The sequence below is a fragment of the Apis florea genome, unplaced genomic scaffold (genome assembly GCF_048593485.1).
Source record: "Apis florea isolate Af1SG1 unplaced genomic scaffold, ASM4859348v1 contig_3587_pilon, whole genome shotgun sequence".
Classification (NCBI taxonomy): domain Eukaryota; kingdom Metazoa; phylum Arthropoda; class Insecta; order Hymenoptera; family Apidae; genus Apis; species Apis florea.
Genome location: NW_028256789.1, coordinates 3,167,866 through 3,190,162, shown reverse-complemented (window position 1 = coordinate 3,190,162; position 22,297 = coordinate 3,167,866). Strand labels below are relative to the sequence as shown.

The 22,297-nt window shown below is 35.2% G+C and overlaps 3 protein-coding genes across 3 annotated transcripts; 1 reads left to right on the top strand and 2 right to left on the bottom strand.

The window, feature by feature from the left end:
* Positions 1–1,261: 1,261 nt before the first annotated feature.
* Np (serine protease notopleural) lies at positions 1,262–14,264 on the bottom strand. The gene is made up of 11 exons (XM_012494894.3): positions 13,453–14,264; positions 10,694–10,799; positions 8,026–8,345; positions 6,412–7,852; positions 5,090–5,236; positions 4,864–5,007; positions 4,223–4,299; positions 3,845–3,945; positions 3,443–3,714; positions 3,201–3,355; positions 1,262–3,055 (listed from the first exon to the last, which is right to left on the bottom strand). The coding sequence occupies exons 2-11, from the start codon at positions 10,797–10,799 to the stop codon at positions 2,891–2,893; spliced, it is 2,928 nt and encodes a 975-aa protein (XP_012350348.2). The 5' UTR covers positions 13,453–14,264; the 3' UTR covers positions 1,262–2,890.
* Positions 14,265–16,489: 2,225 nt separating this feature from the next.
* On the top strand, positions 16,490–19,502 carry NPF (neuropeptide F). The gene is made up of 3 exons (XM_031920473.2): positions 16,490–16,609; positions 18,491–18,733; positions 18,999–19,502. Exons 2-3 carry the CDS (start codon positions 18,528–18,530, stop codon positions 19,243–19,245), a joined length of 453 nt encoding a protein of 150 aa, XP_031776333.2. The 5' UTR covers positions 16,490–16,609; positions 18,491–18,527; the 3' UTR covers positions 19,246–19,502.
* Positions 19,503–19,703: 201 nt separating this feature from the next.
* On the bottom strand, positions 19,704–20,342 carry LOC100869331 (uncharacterized). Its single transcript, XM_012494896.3, has one exon. It carries the CDS (start codon positions 20,340–20,342, stop codon positions 19,704–19,706), a length of 639 nt encoding a protein of 212 aa, XP_012350350.2.
* Positions 20,343–22,297: the final 1,955 nt, after the last annotated feature.

The window sequence follows — 22,297 nt, the reverse complement described above, 5'->3', positions numbered from 1 at the left end:
TATTCAGGAAAAAAATTTTATATATACAATACTTCTGATCGAAATGTTAATTAGCGATCAGTGCAAATCATCTGCATTTAATAATTTTGGAAATATATTTAGATTGGATAATTATAGATTGGATATTCCAACCTGTTCTACTATCGATCAAAACAATGCTTGAATATTAGATAATAATTTTCATAATAGCATCAAGTAGTATCTTTGTCTATCATTGGCCAAATGTATATATACTTTTCGTAAATGTGATGAATTTAAATGTACGAATCGCGAATTAGTTGATATATCTTATAAGATCGAAGATCAAAGACATAATCGAAGAATATGTAAATCAATTATTGAATCGATTTTTCCAATAACAACATAATAATTTGATGAAAACTCTCTTGTTGAGCCAAAATTAAAATGTTCCGGAATTTTCCTCCTCCGGATTATTGCGTTTCGATTAAATACGAACAACAATCTCGTACAATTTCAATCAGAAGTATGTGTAGATCATACCCGTTTCGCGTTGGTTGTTTTCTGCGATTTGATGAGAGCAATATCACGCGATAATAATAATATTGAAAAGAGTTTTTTTGTTCCATTTGAAAGAAGTTATTTCAAACTTCATAGAAGAATATTTTCAATATTCTCGATATCGAGACTCGTTGTAGAAAGTTTTAGAAAATCGTTCCGCTTCCTCGAACATTTTTATAAAAAAAGAAAAAAGAAAAAAAAGAATGGAGCCAGCATCTCCACTAACTCGAATCATTAAGAAGATAAAGGATCTTCGACACGTGGTAGCTTCATCTATCACTGCTGTTTCGTCGCGTTTTCTCTTCCCTCAAACACGTTTCACGCCACCTGTTTAACTCGACGTGACACTTCATCGAACAAGCTATCCCATTGTCCTGAAATTTTGCACATATTCAACATAGTTATATAAAATCCCGGCCGGTGGGGGGGGGGGGGAGTAGGCGTTGCGTGTAGGTGAGGTTTGAACTCTCACTCGAGACTGGTTGATAAATATCAACGCCCACGTTGATTGCTCGAGAGAGGACAAACAAAAGTGGATGGACGAGGAATTGCATTCGACAAACAGGTCACAATCACTAAGCCTTTTCCCGATGAAGAACATCCACATTTTTTTCTCTTTTTTAATACTCGATTGATAAGTACAGACACCGAGGGAAAAAAAAAAAAAAAGAATGCGAAAGGGATAGTAAAATTGTAGAAAAGTGATAGAGTGTGATAAAATATAACACGCACTACACAACAATTGATCGAGTATTTACAAGCTCTCGGGCTTTTGTATTTTCGCAGCCCCAATTATATAACGTACATTAATAAATTATTTGTTCGCATAAACGGTTGACTATACGCGCGTGTGTGTATATAGGTGTATGTGTGTGTGTCTGTGTGTGTGTATTACATTTGGTGAACACACGTATGTATATTGCATATATATACATATATATGTGTATATATGAATTTTTATATAAATTAAATTAAATAAATGTGCTCATTTTTTTCTTTCTCGTTGAATTCACATGTTTTTTATTACGTTTGTTTAATTATAACGCGTATTACGAATTGTAATAACGCATGTACGCATTCAACTTGGAAACTTTAGAGATAATGAACACATTCTTATTCGAGATTTAATGGATCGAATGAAATAATCATTGAACGATACTTTGATAAGTTTGTAAATTTGCTACAAGTCGAGCTTAATATATCAATAAATATATCGAGATAAAATTAAATTCATATAAAACGATTAATAATCTCTGAGTAATTCGATCAAGTTTCATATCACGAGCAATACTACTACACAATAACATATTGTTATTCTGCAGTCTTGTATGCACTTCAATATTTTTCTAACAAATCTAATCTCTGACGCTCTGCTCTTTTATACAATACATTTATTCTAATTGTTACAGATTAAGCATTTGTTAGCACTGCTTAATAATGTAACACATTACAGAATAACAATATCGTGGATTAAATTGCTAATCTTTCGACACCTGGAGTATTATCGGAAGACGTAAAAAATTTGATCAAAAATCTGTTGAATGTATTTCCTTCGTCTATCCCTTGAAATTCGTATTTGTTTCATCTCGTTGACGAATTGTTAATATCTAACAAATAATAGAATCGAAATGATATTTAATTGCGTCTAATTTTGCAAAAATTCTCAATCGTAATGAGAATATTGCAAAAATTTCTTTCTTATCATCAGTCGATCAGAATGAGATTCATCCTGGTGATTTCTATTATTAAATATAACGATATAACGAGAATCAAAAATAAAATAATCCAAAAGTATTGATATAATTTTATCGATAACACGGTAATTATATAATATTTGTTGATATCGTAGAACGCTATTTTGTCGATCCAATGCTCGTTCGAGATTTGATTTTATAACGAAAGATGGCATTACTTGTTCAATTTCACGTGTATAGCCTTGCATCTTGAAATTATGTGCAGCACGTATACACGTAGTAAACCATTGTGATACGATCGACTCCAAAGTCCATTACTCCCGATTAGTAATGATATCGCGTAATACAAAACGTTTATCTTATTTGATTTCGTGTTTGATAAAATTTCATGGAAAATATATATTACAGGCGAGTACGTATAACGCCTCGTATCTTTCCCTCCCTCTTTTCTCTTAATATTCACTACATGCAAAGTTTTCCTTGAGAAAAACTGGGATTTGCATGCATATTTTGTATAAAATATATTATGTACATGCGTAAACTTTTCTCACTATATATTCAACCTATACTTTTTTTTTTTTTTTTTTTTTTTTTCGAAATTAATTTCGAATTCTAATCGTGTCCCCTCGCGCAGTTTTCACCGAGCATCGATTTCAAAAGGGATACAACTCCTCAACTCAGAATTGAAGAATTTGATTTATCCACTCTCGAAACTCGGAGATACGCGTATAAACTCCTGGTTGATTGGGCACGGCACATCCAATTCCCCAGCTGATAACTCCAGCAAGGATCCATCGTTTATCGCGTGCTCTTCGAATTACCATCGGTCCTCCACTATCGCCCTGTGAAAAGTTAATAAATTCTAGTTCACAACTCGTTTCCACGTATTCTTAAAATTCGTCAGATGAATGGAATTACATTACTTCCGTACATTCCTCCCCTTCCCCTTGTATAATAAATGTATCGAAGAAAAAAATTTTAATTTACCTCGCACGAATCAAATCCTCCGTTTTTCCAACCGGCACAAATGAATATGTGTGGAATATGCTCGATGTATCCAGCGTTTCTGTACATAACTTCGCACATTGTATTATTGATCACTGGCACTGCCACTTCTTGCAGTGTAGATGGCAATGGGCCCTCTGAGAATAAAGAATCAACCGATATATCGTAGTTTTTAAATTAAATCATAGGTTGAATTCGTTGGAAAGAACGAATGATGATGATACCGTCATAAAGCCGACCCCAGCCAGTGACATAAGCAGTGCGGCCAACGTAAGTTTCGTCATCATCGGGTAAACAAATAGGAAGAACGTTTGGTTGAAATGGTAATAGAGGTTCGTAGAATCTCAACAACGCAAGATCGTATTCGAAGGTTCGAGGATCGAATTGCGGATGGCTGGCCACGATTTGAACTCTTCTTTCTTGATACCCGTAAGGCTCGTCTTCGTTTGCAAGATCGTGTTCGCCGATCCTTAGCAATAAATCGCTAGGTGGTACGCTGTGCAAGTTAGGAGAAGATATGTTAAAAATAAAAATTTATGTGTATCAATTAGTTTCAAGATTAAATCGGGCAAGGAAATAAAAAAATTTATTGGGATATAATCCCAAATGACAAATATGATACCAACTTTTCCACGCAATGGGCTGCAGTTATGGCCCAATTTTCGTTGAGCAAAGCTGCGCCGCATTTGTGCAGATACGTCGATGTTCTCCATTGTCGTAACGAGATCTGAAAAGAAAACATTGATCTTGTTTAACAAAGAACGACGTTCAACGTTATTCTGTGTATCAATTACGAGAATACTCCTCGAGATGCGGAAAATCATGAATTACGTACGTAGAGAAAATACGATCGTTCTTATGTGTACACGGTGATACAACACGATTTAATAAAAGCGCGAGAACATTGTCGTAAAATTAAACGAGAAATAATTCGAGATTTTAAATTATAATAAACGAAAAAAAAAAAATTATAAAAGATTTTATAAAAAGTTTATCGTACTTACTTGCCAAGGCCACTTTCCAAACGAGCTACGAATGCCACCGACAATTCGCGATTCTGGGAACATTCTTCTTCCGCACACTGCAAGAACAAGCATCGTCGAATTTAAACCCTTCAACAAATTCATGAATCTCAATGACACAGCCATGTTGGGGAACGAGTCTTCTATATTCGTCCGACTGGATGAACCGGTATCGTCGCCCTTTCGTGTCTTTTTTTTTTCTTCATGGCTCTAATTATGCACACGATTCTCCTTCGCGTTCAACAAGTGAAACAGATCATCGCACTTTGCGACAAGTTATTCACATCCCGATGAGATCACGAATGAAAACGACTCGCCGATGCAATAGCATCGACGCTATTCGTAATTCGCTTTTATGTAATCATGCTTGTCCATTTTTTCTTATTATTTCTTTTAACAACCGCGTATTTTTTCCCCAGTTTATTCAGGTTTCTATATTATCGACCATGGATTCCCGTTTCATTACAATACCGAGATAGGCAAGATTTTAAACGATTCGATCGATCAATTCGCGATCGATAACGTATAATCGTGAAAAGTGCGAAATTATCTTCGCATCGAAAAATATTCATAATCGTTTGAATTACGTTAAAGAGGGATTAAACGGATTTATAGATTTTTACCTTGCTTATAATCCGACATGTTGAGAGTTTCCATCGGTACCGGAAGTTCGGTATCTATCGTCACGCTTGCAATTGTAGACAGGGTTGTTAAGATAGTAGGTGTTCTTGTCACCTGTTCCGTATCAGTTTCTGTCGGTGATTTAACTAAGTAATGGTGGATTAAAAGGAAGTATTATTAAGAAAGTTGCAATTCCCAAAAAAAAAAAATTATAAATCGTCATCGTACCAGAAGTCGTGGTAGATTGTATCGTGGATTCGAGGATAGGCTTATCGGTCGTTTCTTCTACCGTTTGCGGTTTTTTCGTGGTGGGCGATTGAATCATAATCCAACCGTCTGGAGTAGTTATCGGTGTCCAATCGCTCTCGGTTTGATCTGCAAAATCATTCAAAATGATTTTATCGATTGATAAACGGAGAGAAAAAGGAATTTGTACGAATTATTTCGAAAGATTTTCCTTTTTCGAATAACGATAATAAAATAATTGAAAGTACGCGCGTGAAAACTGGAACAAAGTGCAGTTATTGGAAAATAATTTGATTCGTTTAAATTACAAGGGGAGAGAGGAGGAGAGAAATGGATGCTGTTCACGAACTATTCGAGAGGAAAGATTACGGTGGACGGTTTAAACCGTTACAGCATACCGACGCAATAGAATTTCATCTCCTATCGATGCACGAAGAATACGACCTTTCATTCTTTTAATAAAGTGTTTCTAGACACGATTAACGCGACTCTCGTATATATAGAGAAATTTCATTTTACGCGTGTGTTTGAAATGCAGTTATTCGCGGCAAGGTGAAGCAACACGTCACGATTTTAACGTTAAACATGGTTGACATAAATCCGGTAATATAGCAGAAGTATTATGCACAGAAATTATTCGTACAATGTTGAACAACAACCGTGTTTATTTTATTATATTCTCTAACATGGGCAGATTTTATTTCACGATCGAATTATCTTTTCAGAAATATATTTGATCGAATCTTTAAATTTTAATCGATGTATAACGTATAATAATTATAATTCGGAAATATCATATGGGTATACAGATTGGAGATATTTCTTCTAAATCGCCTATTCGACAATGCGATAAAATTCCGATGAAATAATTAAAAATTATTGAGGAATAAAACGCAGACGACGAGGATTCCGCGGATAATCTATCAAATTCACTTAAGCTTTCATGATTCTCTCGATACTAGTTAATGCAAGAGGCGTACACCTCGACGTGAATTGCCATCGAGATGATTTCCTATTGACGACAAGACCGTCACGTTACACAATGGATATCCGTTTTCTTCGATTTCACCGAGGCAACAGGTATACTTTTCGTTTGGCATGCGAATGAAAAATGCAAATATTCTCTCCGTTTAAATTAATCACACATTACACACGCGTTTACGAATTATTTACAAATTATAAAATTTAAATATTATATCTAATACACCATCTATGAATCGAATTATCACGTCAAACTTGGCAAAAACACATAATTCGATTTAAATTGTCATTTTCCGGAAAGATCATTAAAATAGTAAACTCACCCAGTTGCGGCGTGGTTGCCGAAAATATATCTGGAATCTTTGTAGTGGTGTCGTCCGAGCTCGACGTCCATGTGACGAGTCCAGGCGAATAGGTGGTGTGAAAGGTTTCCTCGAAGGTTTGGTTAACGTTAGGCGCCTTCGTCGAAGGTACGTATGACGACGTTGTTGGGTCGGTGGTTGTGTCGGTAGAAAAGGAAGGCGTAAAACTGGTATCCGTTACAGGGGATGTCGTGGTCGTAGAAGGCTCGCTTGTAGGCCTGCTGAACGGTTTCGTGGGTTTTGACTCGACCGTTGGCCTAGCTGGTTTCGTAATGGCAGAGGTGGTGAAGACACCGACAGACGACCCCGTTTTCTCGGTGGTCGTCGTCGCTGCTTGTACCGGCTTCGACGTGGTAGTGGTGGTGGTGGTGGTGGTCCTGGTTGGTTTTGGCCTGGCAATCGTCGTCAACGGCTTCGAAGTGGTAGGTTGTTTGACTGTGGTAGATGGCTTGACTTTTTGCGTGGGCCTCGTTGGCGTCGCTACGGTCGTGAACTTGTGAACAGTCACGGTTTCCGTGCTTGAGGTCAAAGGAGAGTTTGCTTCCGTGGAAAGAGAAACTCTCTCGGTGGTGGTCGATGCCAAGGTTGGTCGATGCTTGTTGGCCAATGTCGAAAGAGGTTTCGCGGTTGTGGACCAACCGGGGGGAATTGAAGTGGAATTTAGGAATGGTTTTGCAGAGGTGGAAGGTCTCTTCGTATGGGTGCTCGGTTTCTTCGTGCTAATCGTCGGCCTCTTCGTACTGGTGCTAACCGCTGGTTTCTTAGTGGTGGCGATAGGTTTTCTAGTTGTGGCGTGAGTAACGGGTCTGGCGGTTGTCGAATTTCGTGGCGGGAACCTCGTGAATGGAACTATTCTCTGAGTAGTCGTAGCTATTCCGATTTTCGACGTGGTCGATTCGGTGGTTCGATCGGTGGACGATAGAAAGGGTTTAGATGTGGTCGCATTCGTCGTAGGCCTGCTGTGAGCGGTAGTAGTCGTCGAGTGTATCGGTTTATAAGCGGTGGACGAATTGATTGGCTTTTTAGTAATGGGTTTAGTCGTTTGAGCGAAGGTTTGCACGGTGGATGGCGCCCTTGTCACGACTTCCAATGTCGTTGGCCTTTCAGTCATCGACGAGGTCAATGCTGATTTACTCGTGGTAGTCGCCGCTATTTCCATGATCGTGCTCGACGGTGCTTTTTGCGCCGTTGGCACTGTACTGCTCGTGATTCTCGGCGGACTTTTTGTGCTCGAATCTCCCTTCGATGAGTTTTGCACGGTTTGAAAGGTCGATAACCGAACCGGTTTCGTGGTCGTTTCGATGCTCGTCATTACCGGCTTTTTAGTTACGAATTTTGTCGTTTCTTTTGCCGTGGTCGATTGCGTGCCAACACTCTGCGTAGTGTACGTAGTAATTGTCTCCTAAACGTTGATCATAAGAAAAAGAAAAGAATTATCATCGAATTATTTTATCCAACGATTATATATTCGTTGCTTAAAAAAAAAAAAAAACTTTGTGTAGTTCGTCAATATCGTTCGAAACAAAAATCTCGAAAAGATAAAATATTCGAATAGAATTCGAAGTCTGTTCTTACCTCGGTCGAGTACGTTCCAGGTGGTTTCTTCTCGTTGATCGGTTTCGGCCTTGAAAAGTACTCAGGTATATCGTTGCTCTCGATAGATCCATAGGTCGTGACGAACGGCCTAGCCGGTGGTCCATCGTCGATACTGTTGTCTTGAGGGAATATTTCAGGCTCCTCGTCTATCTTGCAACAACTGCCGAAATAGAAACGATCGATGCAGGTTCCTAGATGGGTGCCATTTGCCTTGGCGCACGTGAACGCAAACATGCAAACGCCAGTCTCGCCGGTTCTTCTAGATACGCAGGGCAAATGCCTGATATTCCTTCCTATACCTGCGGATATAACAGAAATATTCGAATAAATCTACGTTTCTATGAGTATTTCGTTTAAAATTTCAGGTGAAAGGTTGGGATCGAACTTGGAGTCGAGCCGATGGCTTCTTTTTTTTTTTCTTCTGTTTCAAACGAGAGGAGAGATCAACATCCTCGATCTCTAATCAAGTTGATTCCGCCCTTCACTCGGTGCATTCGATACGCGCGTTCTACATTCTACCGAATTTAACGATGCTTCGAACCATAAGCATCATCATCATCACCATTTATAATTCCACGTAATCCGTCCTATTGTATCCGCCCATGCTCTCCTGTCCGCGGATAATGAACGACACCGAGAATTTAATATGATCGATTAATCGCGTCGAAAGAAGCTGTAAATCGCACGGCGGAAACACGTGTGCCGTTTCTCCTATTTAATTGCATCCATTATGAAGCGATTATCGCTCCGGAACAGTGGGCACTATTACTTTAATAGAATTCGCATAGTTGGCGAGGAAAAAATAATTCCAGGATATTGTGGATGGATGTGTAATTGATTATTTTTGATGTGATTTATAACATCGCGTAAACAATGATTTAACGCGATTCAAAAAAAAAAAAAGGGGGAAATATTTAACGCGTAAATTTTTATCAACTTCGATTAAAATCTGCGTTATCGTGATCGATCGACTGTTTCTCAATTTCCAATCCCAATTATGGAACGGTGATTATATATATATATATATACTCATAACGTAGCGGGCGTTATCGAAGAACGAATTGATGTCAGGTAAAGCAAAGCATCTTGGTACCGTTACATTTCGATGTATGAGCTAGTTGCCCGACCCAAAAGTCGGTCACAGTCATAGCCTAATGTAACAGCCCGTTTTCCTCTAAGACACCTCACAGTCTCGGCTTCTCCGACCATTCTCCTGCTATCTAGCGAAACCTTTGCGAACGAATTCCAAGATTCTTTCACTCGTGATTGAAACGTAATTGAATAATCGAGCCACGTCACTGGGACAAGATCGACGCTTGCCGTCGATTATTGAAAAAGGATCAATCTCGTTTTTTTTTTTTTTTTTTTAAAAGAAGATAGAACAGATTCGTTCAAAATTTCCGAGCTGGCCAAAGATTGACGAGATTGTTGTACCGATCGAGTGCGGTTTTCTCAGAATATTTACTTTCTTCTTGGCATTCGAGGTTGATGGCCGTAGCGAGTGAAAATCGACCGTAAAATTATATACAAAGTCTTGAGCCAGTCCTTTCGGGTCAGTCGGCCAGCCTTGATGTTCCACGCGTTTGGTGTCCTTCCGTATAGAAAATGTATGCTAGCGGAAGTGTCGTCTGAGTCACAATCGAAAGAAAGAAAGTAACCGATTTCGTTACGTACTTGTTGGAATTTCGAGCGTGGTGGACATATCGAGCATACACTCGTGGCATACCACCTACTCGTGGCGATTCGAAAGGATTTCACTGATGGTCAAAAATTAAATATTCCGTGTGTGTGTGTGTGTGTGTGCGTCGACGATGAATCGAAGAACGAAAAAACAATCCGACCCGTATTCGCTCACACACACGAAACATACACACTTTCCATCTGGTGGAAAAATTGGAAACGAGTGAAAATAATTTTACTCGGGCAGGCATGTTGAAGCGTGCAGCCGATTTCGGATTTTCGATCCGACAAACGATTTCACCTAGGGTTTGTTGGCTTGAATGAAGTCAAGTTCGAATACCGATGAGAACGAAGATGACGAGATCGGAAAAATCAGTGTAAGTCGTTGGGCACGCCGATGACCGGGACTGACCCACTTGTATAGAAAACTGACCAGTCCGCCCACGTTCCTTACGAGCTCGAATCCAAGGTAGGTTCAATGTCGTCCTCGGGACAGGTAGAGGCGCGTATACGTGTGTATAGGCGTGTCCACGCGAATTCGAATACACGGTTGGAAATGTACAGGTTTAGCCCTGCCAAGTATTTGCGTAACGATCCGTTATTCAGCTGACACTCGAGGGAAATCCAAGAATCCCGGAAAAAGAAGAAGCAAAAATGTGCACGCGAGTGGAAGGGGAAAAATTTTGCGCTTGAATCGTGCTCGCGTGTCTGATCTCAATTAAGGATCTTACAGAACAAACATAACGCGTTTACACGCGTTGAGAATAATAATTTTTGCCGGGTTCGACGATTTCTTTTTTCTTCTTCTTCTTCTTTTTTTTTTTTTTTTTCACGTCGAAACTTGCACAGTTTTACACAGTTGCACTCGAAACATGCGTTCTCGACGCGAGTTTCACTTCGTTCCCAATATTTTTCCCAATTCCCGCGAAATATTTTCGAATTTTGACAATTATCGGAGACGACTTACTTCCTGGAATGAATTGTGGGACGTAGATCGGGGAAGCGATCACGGTGTTCAACAGGACGTTCCCTAGGAAGACGACGATCCAGGTTTTTCTTTCTCGATCCCACATCTGGAAGAAGAAAAAGAAGAGGCGAAAGAAAAATGAATTTCAGATTTGCCCGTGTTTAACGTTAGCACGCTCGTGCTATGCAAGAATGCCATTCATTTCATGATATATACATGAGAAGATTCTCATGAAATGAAATTAAAAATCCCGTTCCCAACTGATCATTCCGACTTTTTCATATTTCGCGCTGTGAAACAAATGCGTTATTTTTTTTTTTTTCTTTTTCATGATATGGACTCTAAATCTCGATTAAATTCATAATGTAACCGTAAATGAAAAAAAAAAAAAAAAAAAAAAGAAAGAAAGAAAATCGTAATAATTATCAAAATATTATATTGTATAAATAAGACATAAATCAATGTTACTTCGAGTAATATAAGCGCGCTTAGTTAGCAAAATTACATTACACGTTGGGAAAAATATTAAAAAGATGGAATGGAAATATCTTTTTAAGAGTCGACAAAAAATAAATGGCGAGAATGGAAAAGTGAACGATCTTCTGGCAATGAGAGTAGACGTTCGATTTCAATAATAGAGATACAATGATGCGATAGATAGAATAAGACAAATCTGATTAATTTTCACCGCGATGATTTCAATTACTTTCCACAAGTATATCCTTTTCTTTCGTCATGCCATTGTCCATGTATTTGCGAGGCTGACACGATTTCAAATCAACGATTATTCGTCGTGCAAGGATCAAATTACAGTTATGTAGCAAGAATTCGGGTATAACGTTATATCTTATCCACGGTTGAATCACGGATTGCGTTAGAGTCGGATCGGTTCAAAAGAACAACCTCTGTCGTGTCCTATTTTCTTTCGCCTTTTGCTCGATCCTCATAATTTCCGTTCAAGATATGTTAAACAAACAGAAGGAAAAAGATAAAATGTTTAAGTCGAAATGGTTTGCGAAAAACATTCCCGTTTAAAAACGAATTTTTATTTCGGCTATTTAACATTTAAATAGGCACGCGATTCTTTCGTTTTCTTTTCAAGCAACCCGAAGAAATGCAGTGATCTCATCCAGTGTGCACTCGCTCCTCCTCTTTGAGGAAGTGATAAAAACCGTTACAGTTACCCAGAGGCAGGAATTCGGGTGGATGAAGCAACAAACGTCGAGTTGTGTTGGCTTGTCGATGGTCAGGTTACTGGTTTCCTGTTTCTGATTAGTTAAGCGACAGTTATCTTCCTCGTCTCGATTTGGAACAGATTAATTTTTTCTCTCTCTCTTTCTCTCTCTTTATTTCTCTCTTTCCAGAACTCGCGCGCACTTTCTTTTTTCTTCTTTTTTTTCTTTTTTTCTTTTCTTTCAGAAAATCGTACAACGTGATCGAACGTGTTTCTTTTTAACGAAATTACTTCCTTCGAACATTGCGAATAACCATTTTAGTTATTATCTCTTATTACTGTTGAGTTATCTTCCCTCTAACTATTAATCCTTGCTTACGTTACGATTTGCGATCAGAAATTCTCGTTTCGTCCCTTCGCCCGTAACTCGTTACGCATAATCATAATCAAATAATTTAATTCATCTTTGAGGATGAACATCTGCTCCCTGATTAATTTGCAAAACATTATATCCGTCTCGTATCGGAAATCAAATTATTATTATTATTTTTTTTTTCTTCGTAATTAAAAAGACTGGAAGCTGAAAGCGGGAGACTTTGCGCACACGTGTACGAACGTGTTGGTGTATAAAAAGCTTTTGTTGTAGCCTGGTGCGTATGTTGTAACGGTACAAGCCACTTTCATTTGTACGCACGTATCTAATACGAGGCGCACATGTGGGTTGGCGCCGAAGTACGGTTCGGTAGAATAAAAGAGTCATTTGGAACGAACGAAAAGACGATCGTGTTAAGCAGAATTCGTTAAATACTTTGGTTGGCCAAAGTTGACGGATAGGGATAATTTTCGCAAAGGATATATGGAATTAAATATTTATATAACATTGAGAAAGAAAGAGAGAAACAAACTGTTGTTGTACAGCCACAAAATTTATCGATGATAAATTAAAAATTTTTATTTCGTTCCTCTCAATATCATATCTCATCAACAATAATTTCCATCCATAAACGGTACAAGTATCTTTATATTAATCTTACATCTTACGCGATTTAATCGTGAATGCATTTAATGGAAAACACGATTATATACTTTGGCATAAATTTTATCGACTTTTATTATTATTATTATTATTATTATTATTGTTATTATTTTCGTTCGCTGGTGAATCACGAATACTAGGCGATATTATCGAAAGAACGACACCCGTATTAAAATCACGATGAATTTGTGAAAGTTTGTGAATTCTGCTCGAAGGAACGAATGGTACCGCTATTCGTGAACGACATACGGTTCATATTGGCAAATTTAGCGACAAATGGGTTTTTTAAAATATTCTTTTCAATCAATTTCGAACAAAACACACACACAAAATGTTTTCAAACCGATCGTGCGATAAATCATAAGATATACTTTTTTTTTAACATTGGCGCGAATATTACTCATAATATCATATCGACAGACGTGATCTACACAGGAAATTAATTATCCATCATTTTCCAATCGAAATGTAAAATTTCGTATCGCGATCTTTCCCTTTTTCTTTTTTTTCGTATCACGATTTTTATTAAGATACGGTTGATAAACTTACCTTTCTTGATTCGCCGGCGAGCGACTGCAACGATGAACGCTACTCAAACGGTTGTCAAACTTGGAAGGACATCGTTCTCCCCCCCCTCAACGAACTTAGAATTCTCGCCCTTGTGAAAAACGCCGTCGAGCTTGGCGCACAGGATAAAAATCACGTGGAACCCCGTTGTCGAAGTCGGAATTTCGCCCGCGAACTCGCAAGATACGATCAAGCCCCGCCGATTTCCTGTTTCGCGCGCGGACGAATCGACTCTCCTCATCGAACAAAACGATCCGCGACCTCGAACGGGCCACCTTTTTTTCTTCGATATCCCCTCGAACTCACTCAGATTGGCGGGTCCGCAAGCAGCCGGGGTGAGAAGGCTTCTCGTGGAAGGAAAAGAGAGGCGAAAGAAATTTTGACCTGTTCGCCGTGGCTAGCACCGATCTGGACTGGTTGGTCGGTGATCTTAGCTCAGTTCACGACTTCTGGATCCGTCGATCCAGGTGCTGTCGGGTGCGCTCCGCATGCACGAATCCCAGCACGACGCATCGTTGTCCGTGAAGGCCCCACCATGACCGATAGAACGAAGCCAAGCTAAACTACAGGACAATTCCGCACGGTAGACCGTGGCAGGGTCGAGGATATTCCGCTTGCCGGGGACTTTAGCACTGGCTCGAGGTGAGGTGGTGGCAATGACCGTTCTCCTCCGTTGCTTCTCTCCTTCTGAACCACCACGATTATCCTTCTTTCTCTTTCACCAACAGCCACCTTCGTGCCTCCTCTTCTCGAGGGCCTGTTGGTTGACGCTCTTCTGGCCTTTCAACGTCCCCACTTCGACCTGGTTGTCGTCGCAGGTCGCTTTATAGCCGAGGGAAAGAATTGTAGTCGCTTCTTTGCCCGCTATCTCTCCTCCTTTTCCATCCAATTCATCTTTTCCTGCTTTGATGTCTTTTCTTTCTTTTCTTTTTTTTTTTTCTTTTTTTCTTTTTTCCATCCACGACAACTTCGCAATTTGCTGTTATCCTTTCAACGAACGATTATATACCTCTTCTTCGATCGGGGATCGAACGATGTATTGTTCCCATATTCCCATGCTCGAATATTAATTTTTATTTAACGTCGGTCAAAGCGACAAAGAGATTGGATAGTAAAAAATATTATATCCGTGTACATGTATTTTTTATATATTATAAATTAATCGAGAAGAGTCGTTGTTTATTAAACTTATCTTTAGAAGGTAAGTCTTTCGCCTGTTGGATCGACCGGTTTGCCAAATGACGATGATCACAACAGCGCCCTCGTCAATTAGTTATAAATTGTTGTAAAAGCAATCTGTTGATATTCGTTTCATAATTTGTTTGTTTTTGTTCGATGCCATAAGTACACGGAAATATCAATTAACGGAAAATATAACAGAAGGAGGTGCAAAATTATAATCATATATATATAAATCAATCGACCGATAAGACTCGCTGACAAATGTAAAATGTGAAAATTACATATGAAAGAGATATGGAACGTCGGTATACATAAAAATTTTGTATGAATCCTTTAATAATCGTGCTAACTTTGAAAATCTCGAAACAACGTACAATTTTTCACACGAATACGAGTTATCGAATATCGAAAATACGAGGAATCCGAATAATCGCGAATTATAAAAGAGAAGAAAAAAAAAAAAATGTTGTCGTATAATATTTGAACGTATCAACCTATTGAGAGGTACTGTAACCCTCGCGAAACACAGTTAAGATCGACAAATAGGAACATATGTTCCTATTCGAATTAAGAGAACAGTTATCGGAATGACATTTATTCTTTGGTTGTACAGGAATTATTCACGATTATTTATAAAAGAATTTTATTGTATCGATCGAGCGAAATGCGCGCTCTAAAATCCAATATTACGAAAGCATCGAATCGCGAACATGACACAAATTAAACAATCAAAATGATTTCATATAGAAAAAGGGGTAAAGATTCGTGGCTCGATAAATAAATAAGTTTCGAGCAATTTTTATCCCATTATAGACATTTTTTTTTTCTTCTCGTTTAACAGCTCTATTGATTATCATCAACGTCAATCATCACGATTCCATAAACGAGACGTATTTTATTCCGATATTACATCGATCTATTTTCGTGTGTATCGTATGTTGTCGAAATTCTTCACTTTTGAAAATCTCTGAATTTCAGATTTAACGATCTCAAGATTGGCAGATTTGTTCAGCTAGATATGCTTTTTAAAGTTTCAAGGGTGGATATATTCGAAGATTATTCGCGACGATGGGCGGGGTCACGATTCATTTTAAATTTAAAATTAATTGAGAAACGCGTGAACTTAAATGGATAAATCCGTATGAAAATTGATGGAGAAGTAATAATGTTAACGGATCGATCCTATAAAGTGATTGTCGTGGTTTTTTACTTTATAAAAGAATACGAAATTCGTTATATTTGCAATTTTTATCAAAAGGATATAAAGGTAATATTCCCCTTTACTTCCTACACTATATCTTGGCTTGGTTGAAACGTTTCATAAAATCCATGTGGTATGACTACGTTACAATTTGATTATATTTTTGCAGAGCGTGCTTTTATTGCTCGCAAAGAGGGGAATTGCTAGGAAAGAATGTTTATCGTAAAATAACGAAAAAGGTTCGATGTAGTCATCATCGCCTTTAAAAACCCATTCTTTTTTTCATCAAATTTTTATCGTGACACACGTTCAAAATATTTTTCTTTGTGGCCACATTTTTCGTACAACACGCCAAAAATAATTCGGATCGATTTTATTGATCGACCGAATCGAATTTGAACGAAATTTCAAACGAACGATCGATAAATGAGATCGATCCTTTCGAAGGTCGAATTGCTAATTGTAATTATGATATGTAAAGTGTAAAAAAAAAAAAAAAAAAAAAAAAAAGATGGGAAGAAGGGAAAAGATCGACGCAAGGATAGTAGAGAAAGAAGACTGGTGGGGTTGAATCTCGTGGATTGGCTGCGCGATACACGATTTGTTGCCGAGGGGATGCGCCAGAGGGTATGTCCCCAGGTATATATACTCTTGTCCTGTGGCACGAGCGGCCGATTCGATTTCAACTCTCGAATATTTCGAAAGGATAATATATCAGGAATCTTTTCTCGTCACGACAGATTGATATCTCGACTTGTGAGTATGCATTGCGAATGTAATCCTTTTTTTTTTTTTTTTTTTTTGTGAAAAAAACTCGGAAGTATTCGAAAATATGTGTTGTTTTATCTCAATTCGTTATTAATAAGTTATTCTCATCAAGGTGGTGATAGTTTGAGAAAAAACATATTTAAAATTATTTTCAATAATAGTAGTTGTACTGATTCGGGTTATTTCGAAATTAAGATAATTTTACATATGTTTCAAATCGATTCATTTTTTTTACATCCTATTTCGTGCATACAAAGTGTGAACACAAGAAGGTGCAATTTTTTAATCAATAAATAAATGCAATTTTTAATCTTCGATTTTGATAATTGAAACATCAATATCGTCATCAATGATAACTTAACATTTTATCGCGTAAAGTGTTTTTATTTTTTTAAATAACGAATTTGAAAAATACCATTATTAAAAATAAAAAATATAACAATGAGTTTCAAAAATTAATTCATTATCATCGAAAACAAAATACGTTCAAAAATTATATTTCATAATCAATCTGATAAATCGTTGTTTTTTATTTTTTTTCGTCGCATGACATCGTAATCAGTTTTACATATTCAATAAGTACATATTAACTCGTCGATTCGCGGCATTTCTCTTTCCATGAATATGAATTTTATTTTTTAATCACGATGCAAATGTCGATAGATAGTTGAATTATCGTGCGTAGTTATCGTCCTTCTGAATTTGCGAGTTAACTTTTCCTTCCTCGATTAAGTCGATCTTCACATTTATAATATCGACAATATAAAAGCAGCATAAATACATTTAAGTAAAAAGGCGTAATATGCAGCGCATGAAATCCTGTCAGAATATTCGTTCTTCTTTGCAAGCAGCTTTGTTGCTGGATTATCAAGCTTACGAGGGTATCTTTTATATAATAGTTTGGACCAAACGATACATATTCCTTTTTTTTTATAGTCTTTAGTTCTCTATAAAACGAGATGACAGGCTATTCGAATTTTTATGAATACCGTTCGATATTATTAAATTAATAAACAAATCGGTAACAAATCTCATATTAAGAACATGTACGTACATTTTTAATGAGCTATCATTTCTATGAAATCGATGAATTTTTTTCCTATCGAAATCAAATATGTTTTTCTATGAAATTCTAGTAAATTTCGGAAATTATTGTCCGAATTTTCGAATAACGATCCGCAGATCAAGTTCCACATTTCCATATTCAATTTTAAACCATTAATTGCTCCCCGCGGAAAGCGTTCGATTATCGATGGAGTGATATCAAACAAGCAACAGGTAACTCGAGTTTAAGTTCAATTTCTATTCGCACTTAATATATTGCGTCATATAACGCGGACTTATACTCAAATCGTTTTCAAAATCTGATTTAATCGCAATTAATATTACGTTACCACGTGATTTTTATGATTTTAAACACGAATATGCTTATAGTATATTTTTAAAACTTGAATAACGCGATTTAAATATATCAAATTATATATGTGATAGAGTAATATATTTGACCACAATATATACATATATAGCTATAACGAATATGATTATGAATATTTTTTATAGATATATTGAAACACGTGTGAAACAATTTAAATGTTAAAATTAATCAATCCGTATAATTCTTTTCAAAATTGTTCAGATATTTATATTATGATAATGAAATATTCAGTGGAATAGAAAAGAATGAAAGTTTGAAAAGAATGAAAATGAAAGTCGTATTTGTTAAACCGAGTGTAATTAATTTAAGAAACAGAAAAATTTAAACAGGTGGATAATGGATAGCGTATAAATTTGTATTGATTTATAATTTGCACGCTTTATTATGTAAATCGAATATGCGATTATTTGTGTAACGAAATCGCACTTTTTCAGGAAAATTTCGAAATTTATTTTTTCCAACAAATAACCGATGATTTCTAAAACGACGATGCAACCGTATTCCATCAATACTATCTACTTGTATCTTGCCCTCTTTATTTTTGGAATTATGATTGTCCATGGTGAACCAGAACCGATGGCCAGACCAACACGACCAGAAATATTTACAAGTCCGGAAGAATTAAGAAGATACATCGATCATGTCAGTGATTATTATTTGCTTAGTGGTAAGGCAAGGTAATAATGTATTTATACGTTATCTAATATTTCATAATACATAATAGATTTTTCGATTTAATTAATTTTTAGCTATAAATATACACGTATATTTATAGATTTGATAAAAAAAATTTCGTATAAAATATTTCAAAAATCGAAACTTTAAACAGATTTAGATATAGAAATTTAAAAATATAAATTTTCCAAAAGATAATTCGAACATAAATATGCGGTTAATAAATTGAATAATTATAACGTTGTGATATTCCTGATATTTGAATAGATATGGAAAAAGAGGAAATGTTCTATACTCTGTGCCAGATGTTAATTATCCTTGGGATACGATGAAAACAGTAGCGGAGAATTCTCAACGATCGCAGCAATTAAAGTTGGAGAAAAGAAAGCAAAAAGATAGTCAACTTTTGGGTGAGCACGAAACTTATGGCGCTAAAAAGGAAACATCACGAATCGATACTCGACCTTGTCACGAGTTAGACTCAATTGAAAGATACTATGATGATGTGCAATAAAATAATTTGCATATCTTGTCTTGTCTATAACGTATGCATCTCGTTGTTGTTTGATTCTTCGTCACATTGTTCCATTTTAATTGCTTATCTTTACTTTAATACTTTTCTTTGCTAGAAAAAGTTTACTTGAATTTTCAATTGAAAATAAAGAGTGCCTCTTCGAATTGAAACAAGGATAAAACGACGGCTAATCATTTCGTTAAAATTTATACAAACAACAAGAGATTTCAGATTTAAATAAATAATATTTCACTTGATACAATTTTGAATATTTTATTTTTTTTTTTAAATCTTGCTATCACAATAATATTCGTTAATTAATCTAAAAACACAATTATCTTCGTAAAATACGTATCAATTTTTGTTGAAATTATTTTTCTCTCTCTAGAAATCGTTTCAATATATTTTAACAGCATTGTCAAAATCCAGAAAATTTTTCTTCCCCATTGTTATATCGTTTATTTTCGAATTGGACGACTTGTCGTTGAACAAGGAAAATTCGATGCTCTGTCGCAAGTTGCGATTTTCGGATTAAAAATGAGTCCTTCTGCGCATTTATCTCTCCATTTTCTTTTACTTTCGCAATCGTATACCCAATAGTATCTGCAATCCGTTTTATCCTCCGAGTATTTTCTACCTTTACAACTTGTCGCTGTTTCTGTTGAAGTAGTTGACGGTGTTGTCGTTTTTGTTGAAGTAGTTGTTGAGATCGCCGTTTCTGTTTTAATAGTTGTCGGTTTCGTCGTTTCTGCCGCACTTGATTGCCCTGGATAAACGCAATTTGGTAGATTCGGGACGTTAAATGGCCAATCGCAAACTTCTTCTTTCGGATTAAAGACTAATTGATTTCCATTTCCATAGTGTGGGCATTCCTTTGAACATGCCATTCCTCTTGTACATTTAAAAAATTTGTGGCAGTTGCTACGATCAGGAAGATGAACTGCATAGCCAATGTCATTTAATGGACAGTTCGAATTTGGGACACAATCACTGGATAATTTGAAATTTAGTGTATTTGCTGTTGCCATAAGCATGGCAAAGAATAATATATATAAACCTGAAATTTGTAAAGAAGAAACGAAGTTATATTTTTCCATTAGAACTTTATTGAAATATTCAAGTGTCGCAATTCAAAAATTTTGAAAATAAAATTATTTAATTCTTAATTCGTTATACCTCGTCTATAATTTTATTTGAGACAAGATTCTCTGCTGTTAAATTTTCATTTATTCTATATTTATCGCTATCTTATTTATAAATTGTTACGAGAAATTATACGAAAAATTCGAATCACTTACCGGTCATTTTAACACGTAATCATTAAATTTATGAACTTACATACGTTATCGTTTGAAAACTGACAAATTTTATTAACAAAAATCGATTTTTATAGTGTCTTATCATTAAGGTACTATTTATCTTATCAGATCTAATATATACATACATTCCATTGGATTCGATTGCCGAAATTTTATTTGTTCATCATTATTCTTTCATTTTCTTTATATTTAAAATATGATTTTAAACAAATATTTATATTGAAATGAAATGTATAATTCATCAAATAAAATTCTAATTGTTTTTATTTTAAATAGTTATATATTGTACGTACTACGTTGCTTTATTAGAAAGACACAGAGAATTAGATTTAATATCGTTTTGACAAACTTACTTTTATAGAAATAAAATTTGTTTATTTATTGTTACATTAGAATACGATATTTTTATCATTGAAACAATTTTTCGCGATATTTTTTTTAAAAATTTACTATGATCTATTCGAATTGATCGATAAAAGCATAAGCCAGAGTTATAGATAATGATTTTTTTAGGTAAAAGAATTGTGTCTTAAGATAACAACTCGTAATTTTAAAATCATTTTTAATTTTGTTTAATTTTAAAATTAAAAAAAGAAATTATCATTATATTTCGGTATATATACTCCACGATTAAAGAATAAAAAGAAAATAAGAGATGTATCTAAAGTTGAACAAAGAAGATCTATTTATTTCTTTCAAATAACTTTATTGTACAGATAACAGGTCTCCTATATGACTTAATCCAAATTTATATTGATAAAACAATAAATTTTTCATTGATTTTCAAATATAAAGAAAAGATTATCTAGTTATGATAGAGTTTACTAATTGATAATTTAAAATTAGATTTTTTCTAGTCAAATTTAAACTTTTACTTTATTTTATTCGGGAATTTCGATATCGTTTTTTATCGATCTTTCCTATTTTTATTATATTCTTTTATTCATGCAATTTATAAGTTTACAATTTACATACGTTAATATAAATATGATACGAAATTGTAAAATATAGCTTTAATTCATAATGAATAAGAAAATGAATGAAAAAACGTGGAAAAATTTGGAAAATTCCGATATAGTATTTGCGTATCATCGTAATAATGATAGGCAAAAATATAATGATTCATATATTTTGTGTGTAATGAATTAATATTTATTTCAATAATCATCGATGAAAAATTGTTCAATATTTAATTTCAATTGGTCTGATTAGAAAGATTTCTAATAGAAAATTTCTTTAGAATTTCATAATAATTTAAATTATATAATAATCATTTTCAAAATTAATTCCAACAAATCCAACAAATTAATGAATTAATTGTAATAGAATTTAAATTTTCCACATTAAAAATTTATATATATGTATGAATATTAATTAAATAACATCAATAAATAACACAACAATAATTTCAAATAATTCTTTATATTTTATATAAATTTATTAATTAATGTTCATTACATAATTAAATAAAATATATTTAAATTCAAGAAATAATTTACTAAATATATACTCTAAACTAGTTCATTCTACAAATAATGCATTCTATAAAAATCTATTGATAAATAAAGAATACTCTTGACGTGACTTTTTTTTATTCTTTCTAATTACAATTGAAAATTTATATTTGTTTTCTTATTCGTTGTAATATGTTCTGATATAAAGTCTTTCCAAAGAACGCAATATTATGTACAATTTTGATGATGCAAGTGAAGAGATTTGGTAGAATTGAATTG